The sequence below is a fragment of the Eublepharis macularius genome, chromosome 16, assembly GCF_028583425.1.
Source record: "Eublepharis macularius isolate TG4126 chromosome 16, MPM_Emac_v1.0, whole genome shotgun sequence".
Lineage (NCBI taxonomy): Eukaryota > Metazoa > Chordata > Lepidosauria > Squamata > Eublepharidae > Eublepharis > Eublepharis macularius.
In genome coordinates this window covers 18,876,850-18,884,860 of record NC_072805.1, presented here as the reverse complement: position 1 = coordinate 18,884,860, position 8,011 = coordinate 18,876,850, and the positions used below count along the sequence as shown (strand labels likewise).

Sequence of the window (8,011 nt, the reverse complement as noted above, 5' to 3'; positions counted from 1 at the left end):
TAAGAGGTGCCGGAACTCTGTTCCACCATGTTCCCACTGAAAAAAATCCCTGCCTATACAAGAATCATGGAATCATAGAGTTGGAAGGGGCCATACAGACCATCTAGTCCAACCCCCTAGAGTTGGGCTACAATGGGGTAACATCCATGTAAATGAACTGCTACCAGAATACTATCTCAGGCTTCATGCCTGGATAGCAGAAAAGGGGAGAAATGAGGTGACAAGACTTGTGATGGACACACTAACTCAGCAATACGTGGTTTATTGTTACAATATAGGGCTGTCAACCATTCACACTGGGCACTCCCTGTTCAACCTTAGATTCTCAGGGGCAAGGGACTCTGTTTGCCCCAGAAACACAAAGACAGGCTTTAAGTCTTTCATACTAGCGTCCTAAACTGAAATGGCCCCATGAAGATGATTTTTTCCCCACTGGGCATCAGTACACAAAAGGTTCCCCAGTGAGGTAAATATTGATGCACCTGCCTCAGGAGAGGTGGTTTGTGACGGCATGCTTTGACTCTGAAAGGGGCCAGCCCTTTAAAAAAAAAGGGTGCCTAAAAAGGCTGCTGTCTTGAGGCTGGAAAAAATTTTCTCAGTGTTAATTTGAACATTTTTCTAAAGGTTAACCAACTAAATGCAACTTGAGGCACAGGGCTCAGAATTTTAACAACATTCAATTTATATGCCACCTTTTGGGACAACTTAACACCCACTCAGAGCAGTTTACAAAGTCTGTTATCCCCACAACAACAATCACCCTGTGAGGTGGGTGGGCTGAGAGAGCTCCTAGAAACTGTGACTGACCCAAGGTCACCCAACTGGCTTCAGGTGCAGGAGTGGGGAATCAAACCTGGCTCTCCAGATTAGAGTCCTGCTCCTGCTGCTTTTAACCACTTCAAACCGTGTCATGTTTCCTCCCTTCTGTTGCCTTTTATGGCCAAATCAATCTTAACTTTCCAAGAGTCAGTGTCATGTAATAATAATGCCAACTCTGGATGGGAAGCTCCGCTTTCATGAAAAAAGAACATGCTTCTAGGTTTATGTTTCTGAGAAAATTCTTAAGAACTTGTGGCGGTATCTGGTAATCATTTAGTTGGGGACAAGGTTGAACATCGTTCGCCTCCCCCTAAGTAACAAAAGTTACAGAACAACCTGTGCCAATTTTATTTGTGCGAAGTATAAAACTGACAAGCCCTCTGCAAAGAAGCTGCCTTTGACCCCCGTGTTTTACAAGGCATTCTTAACTGGCTGGCTGCAGATCTTGGTCTCATACTGTAGGGTAATATTATTTTACCCACAGTAGTAGTTCTAACAAATGACCACAAGATGGTGCAGAAGCTCCATATGACTCCACCTTTCTCTTGTGCCTAATTAACCCAGGAAATAGATGAACTAAAGTAAAAAAGAATGCCTTGGTGTGTTCACCTAGTAATAAAAACCAATACTTGTAGATTCTAGATATGCTAACCAGGAAAATATTTTTTATACCAAGTCAGATTTGATTGGTTTAGATCAGCATCTACTGTGACTAGTAGTGGATGTCCAGTGTCTCAGGCGGGGAAAAGTCTTCCACAGCAGGAGAGACCTAGAACGGAAAACTTTTCTGTATGGTGCAGGTACTCGGCTCCCCTAGAATGTAAGCTCCACCAGGGATTGCACTCATCTTGCAACATAAGCATACCTTGGATGCCAGTTCAAGATCACGCCAGACAATGCTGAATGTGTTGTGATTTCTGCTAGTCGCTCTCGGGCCTCGCTATGTCTAGCCAGTGATGCAAGGTACTTGGAAGAAAAAGCCCCTCACAAACCATGCTGAAAAGGCTACAGTTTGGGGCCAATCACCCATATTAGTAAGCCCCGTGGCGTGGAGTGGTAAGCGGCAGTACTGCAGCCCAAGCTCTTGCTCGTGACCTGAGTTCAATCCTATCTGAAGCCGGGTTCAGGTAACCGGCTCAAGGATGACTCAGCCTTCCATCCTTCTGGGGTCGGTAAAATGAGTACCCAGTTTCCTGGGGGTAAAGTGTAGATGACTGGGGAAGGCAATGGCAAACAACCCCGTAAAAAATCTGCCAAGAAAACGTCGTGATGCAACGTCCCCCCATGGGTCAGTAATGACTCGGTGCTTGCACAGGGGACTACCTTTACCTACCCATATTAGTGCATGTGAAAAGCACTTATGTTTAAAAACACAAACACCACCATGCAACTTGCCACAAGTAGGCACTTCATAGGTGTACACATTATGGTAGAATACTGTACATCGCAACAGAGCTGCCTGCTCCCCCAGTTTCACATGGTTCATCAGTTTCAACCTCCAAGAGACTGGGGTGGTTATATACCTGTTAACCTCAAGATCATCGCAATGCACTTGTGGTGGGTCTTTGAAAATGGTACTTGGCCCAAAAAGGGGCAAGACCGTTGTTTTGCACTCTTTCTCCGACAACGTCATCAAGCAGGGCAGCACACACACACACACACACACACACACACACACACACACACACAGTTTAAAAGGTTTATTTTCCAAAATATACACAATCTATGTACAATCAGGTCAGGTATATTTTTTTTATATATAACTTTATTCCAAATTTTAAATATTTATGCAAAAAAAGGTGGGGAGAGGGAAGAAATCACAAGGTCTGGGAAAAATGCATTTCTTTGCAATGGCTTTCATTGGAGTATTTTTTTTTTTAAAAAAAAGTTTACAAAACCATTAAGGCACGAGCACTGGTAAGTGTGCGCACGCAAGGTTAGAAAAGACAGGGGCCCCAAACCCATGAGATGTTCTCTCTACATGGGGAGAAGGGAAGAAAAAGGCGGCTCTTTTTTTAAAAGCTGCAGAAAGAAAGCAAGGTGGTCGTCCTGTGGCTCAGAGGTCACAGCCCTTCCCCAACTAGCTTTATCGTCCCAGGTCCCAGAAGAGAGAAGGGACACCCAGCAGCATTCTGAAGGACATCAAATTAATTGGAGCTGCTCTTTGGTTTTTAGAAACCCTTGCAAGGCCAGTTGGAGCTACGCTCTTACACAGCTGGGAGAAGCCTCCCTGGCAATAGGAATTTACCAGCCATTCAGTTCCCTGTGGATGCTGTGCAGCATGAAGTCCAATATGAGCAGCGAGCTGCAAAGTCCATTCCCAAATGATACAAGGGGGTCCCAGAAAAGATGGATCAATCACTTTCGTGCAGGTTAGCAAAGACACCTCACACATGGAGCCTTACTCCAACGCTTCGGTTTAACAGGCTATCCCCGTATTAACTTCCGCACCATCTATGCTACAGACTTGCAAGAACGGTAACTTTGAAAGTCTGGGCATCTTTTCCAAAAGGAAATGCCCAGAATTCTCAGGGGGACAGAACAATTAAACGGGTATACAAGCTGATGCAAAGTTTGCAGAGGAAGGCGCTTAAGGGGAGAACTTAAAAGCAAAGGGGAAGCCTGATTACAGACTCCTCTTTGGAGGAGTTTTTCTACCCCCGAGTGGCAGGCCCAAGCAAATGGTCTGACTCAGTTCCATTTCTTTCTGGAATGGTTCCATCACTCCAGGATGGCTACCTTGTGAAGCAGGACGCAGGAATATATGGCCCGTTGGTCTGATCCAGCAGAGCACCACTTATGTTCTTGAAAGGGAGAGACTTCTTGTCCTGTCTCTCCCCAGAGATAGCCTTGTCGTTTTGTAGCTCAGAATCCTTGTGGGAGAAAGAACTGTACAGGTGTAGCCAATGGCGTGTGCGTGCCATACGGAGGCAAGGAAGTGGCTCCAGAATAATAAGTACCACAACTGTTTGCTTTCGTACATGTGAACGTCATCGGGGGTGGGTGGGACAAAGGGTGGAGGGAAGGGACAAGAAGGGACAAATTTGGCGCTTCGTCTGTCAGGAACGGGTCTCTCTCTGAGTGGCATGGCTCAAGAAGCCGGATTTGGTGCGGGGTACAATTTAGGGGAGAAAGAAATTCTGCAGAGACTGGCGAAAGATTGCCTCTTCCACAGGAGCCAGCGGTCACACAGTTCCTGCTGTGGTTGGACTCCAGAGGGACGGCTTCTCCCTTACCCAAAAAAGGGTCTGAGAGGCTGATATCAAAGGGCATCCCAGTCTGACAGGGCACATGCCAGAACCCTTCCAACTCTTCCCTCTTGAATTTACCCCTCCATTCCCATCCCACAAGGACACAACCCTCTGGCTCCTGGAGTCACTGGCAAAATGACAGCACAGGGCTGCAAACAATTTGAGGTGCCGGGTAGGCCTGCTGTCTCTCTCTCTCCAAGCTCCCATTGCTTGAAAACAATAACAAAGCGACCTCTGAAAGGTGGTTTGTTGTGGAGCAAATTGGACAGGTGCTGCTAGAGGGACAGGGCATCATACCGGTCTGAGGAGTGGGGCACAGCATTGTCATCGGAGATATCCAAGAACACAAGCTGTGAGGGTAGTTCCAGCTATAGTTGCCAACCTCCAGGTGGGGCTAGAGGATCACCCACAATTACAAGTGATCTCCGGACTAGAGGGATCAGTTCCTCTGGAGAAAATGGCTGCTTTGGAAGATGGACTGTATGGCATTATACCCCACCGAGGTCCTCCCGTCCCCAAACCTTGCCCCCTCCAGGCGCCATCCCCAAATCTCTAGGAATTTCCCAGTCCACATCCAAGATACAGCAGAGGCGATTGCTGGTGGACTTTGGAAAGGAGTGGGGAGTCTCCCCCCAATTAATAGGACAAAAATGATACATTGTAGAATTATATGACCTGCTGCTCATTTGCAATCTCTATTGTTGCTGTCTGTAATTATCCATCTGTTGTAGCATCACTGATCAAACCGTTGAATTCAAAGCATATATGAAAATGGGTTAAAGCAGTGCTAGCCACTCAATGGCCCGGGAGCCACATGTGGCTCTTTTGACTTGCAGCTTATGGCCCTTTTGAACACTGCTCCCCAATGTGGCACCTGCCCTGAGTCTCAGGGAAGTGGGCAAGCAAGACCTTTGCCCCAGTGGGACTTGTGGCTGGCAGGTGTTTCCCACCTTGAAACGGCTATCACCAGAGGAACGAGTAAGCTGCGAGCTTCCTGGAGGTGAAGACTGCTAGCCAGGAATGGAAGTGAACAGGGCTTTTTTTTCTGGGAAGAGGTGGTAGAACTCAGTGGGTTGCCAGCAGAGGGGGCAACTCTTGGCGGGAGGTGGTGCCTTTGGTACCATATGCGTGTGTGGAAAGTGCATGCGCACTCCCAGGACTGCACAATGACGTCACTTTGGGTCAGCTGGAACAAGGGGGAGTTTTTAAAAGTTTAAATCGCCCTCGGAGAAAATGGTCACATGGCTGGTGGCCCCGCCTCCTGATCTCCAGACAGAGGGGAGTTTCGATTGCCCTCCATGCCACTCCAGCAGCGCGGAGGGCAGTCTAATCTCCCCTCTGTCTGGAGATCAGGGGGCGGGGCCACCGGCCATGTGACCATTTTCAAGAGGTTCCGGAACTCCGTTCCACTGCGTTCCAGCTGAAAAAAAAGCCCTGGAAGTGAACATGTCTCTTTTGGTTCATGGAATGCAAGCTGTGGAGTGAGTACCACTGACTGTCTTATGGGGAATGAAGTGCAATGGATTCAGAAGGCAGCTCATGAAGAAACTGATATGGTCTTGAGAATTAACAGGCTGCGAAAAATAAATAAGGAATCCAGGATCAGAGTCATCCGACACAGTCATAGGAGAATGTACAGTATTCCTCAGCATATTTTTGGATCCCTTTTGCATTTGACCACAGCAGAATGTCATATCTGTGTAATTCTACAAATATATAATTTTGGTCGAATGGTTCCGAATCCGGGGGTATTTGGAGGAGAGGAGCCCACACTTCTTTCCACCTGTTCAGATCTTGGGAAATTCTCTTCCCCCCCCTATTCTGCCAATTTCCTATTCTCTCTCTCTGCCTTCATCTGCTCCGATCCACAACCCGCCAAAGCCCCGCCACAACCCACCAAAGATTTCAAATGTGATGCCCATGTGGCATTGTGTCGTTTCCAGTCTCTGAGTCAAGAAGAAGCGGCATGAGTGATGGGAGAGGCACCAATCGAGGGCACTTGGTGCAAGACGGCCGGTCTTGGGACAGGAGAGCGAGGCTTAGCTGATCTCTTAGACCTCACACTGCTATTGTTCTGCATCCCAGTCCTGGCACTGGGCTAATAAACCCAAGGAATTGATGAAGCCCCGTCTTAAATGTGTCAGGATTGCCTCCAGGTCCAAAGGGATGGCGGCCACTGCAGATACCCAACGAGTTTACTCGCTTATGCAGAACAAATGCCCCTTTCCCTTTGTCGGTGATGCATTGAGCTGGGTGTAGATCATTGCCCAGAATTAACAGTTTGGTATCTCCAGAGCTCTCCTTCATTCCAGCGTGCAGTCCTTTGACCACCACCCAAACTGTTTGGGCTGTGCCCTGATAGCAAGAGCGGTTTGGATCATGAGACACGAGTTCCCCACCAAGATGGCTACTGCATATACCGTCTTTAAAAAGTAACATTTCTGGAGTATTTCAAACAGAGGTCTCAGCTGGGGTGCATCTGACCCTTTCCTTGTGCTCTCACCCTGGCTACAGCCCAGAAGTACAGCCCTCCTCCTCTCCCCTCCATTCGCCTCTGTGGGGCTCCAGGGTTTCAGCCACCTCATAAGGCAGCCTGCCTCCTAGAAGCAATACCTTACACAGAGTCACCGGGCCACAGGGGAAAAAATGAAACCAAACCCATACTCTTCTCTCTGAGGGTCACAAGCCTCAAAAGTCCAACAGTTCTGCAACACACACACACACACACAAAATCTTGCTGATGATCACACAGGAGAATGGCAGCGGATGCTAGTCTTCTTTCTCAAAGGTTTCCTCTGGGATTAGCGTCTGGAATGGATAATCCCATAATGTGCTGGTGATGCCGAAACCTGGAAAAAGGAGTGAGAAAGATACGGGTTAGTTGCTTTGCGGCTAGAAGGCAGGTTGCTTTAGAGGAGCAGGAAAGGGGAGAAAAGCTTGTATTTTTTTTAAGTACTATGTTTTTCTTAACACTTGGAAACATCACAACACAGTCATAATAAACACAAGGCAGATAACTACTAATCAACTACCTAAAATCAACAAAGCCAAGTGGGTTTTGAAGTGGGATTTTGACAACAATCCCTGACAAGCTTTCTGCCTTGAGGGAACGGTTGCCACAGAATCCCTGCACCTTGTGGAGGATTTGTGGAAACGTCCTAGGTGCCGTATCAGTTGGACTTCCCCATTGCCTCATGTGAATCAAGAGTTCACCCTACAGTATCCCTAATTTTCACCCGCAGCTGCCTGGCTGAGCACAACTGTGTTCACCTTAGGAATTCTGAGAAGAGGAATGGATCCAAAATGGCTACCACAAGGGGGGGAATCACAAAATGGCTGCCAATCATAAAACACAGAGAAGCTGCAAGCCAGGAATCCTCTTGTGATGGGAGCAGCTGTTTCCTAATCGGCATTCCTTGCGGACCCAAAGGGGATGCTTTCTCAGTACTTCTGAAGTACCTTCTGCCTCAACGGGGTGGAGGGTTGCCATCTCCAAGTTGGGAAATTTCTGGAGATCTGGGGGGTGAAACCTGGAGAAATCTGAAGTGGGGCTTGGGGAGGGAAAGGACCTTGGCATGGTATAATTCCATAGTGTCTACCCCACAAAGTAGCCATTTTCTCCAGGGGAAATGATCTCTGTGGCCTGGAGACCAGTTGTAATTCCAGGAGATCTCCAGCCACTACCTGGAGGCTAGCAACTCTAATGGGGTGGAGGAAAGCCAGGTTTTGGCTCCTGGCTTTGAGGAAGAGATGCTTTGACAATGCACTGAATGGGCCCCAAGAAACCCATCAGTGGGCACCAGGAAGTTCATGGGCACCACACTAGAGGTCACTGGTTTAGACACTTGTATCCCTTCCTCAATGTTTGGACCCTCAACTTGGGTCTTGCTAACTTACCGTTTTCTTTGCTTCTGTCTTGCTCTGTCTCCTTGGCCTTTTGC

General features: G+C 47.8%; 1 protein-coding gene across 1 annotated transcript in view; it reads right to left on the bottom strand.

Moving 5' to 3' along the window:
• Positions 1-5,469: 5,469 nt before the first annotated feature.
• The window catches only part of FA2H (fatty acid 2-hydroxylase), a 132,767-nt gene continuing 130,225 nt past the window's right edge, over positions 5,470-8,011 (bottom strand). The window contains exon 7 of the mRNA XM_055000245.1: positions 5,470-6,919. Within this exon, the coding sequence (XP_054856220.1) occupies positions 6,840-6,919 (80 nt within the window). The 3' untranslated portion in view covers positions 5,470-6,839. The remainder of the gene's footprint in view (positions 6,920-8,011) is intronic.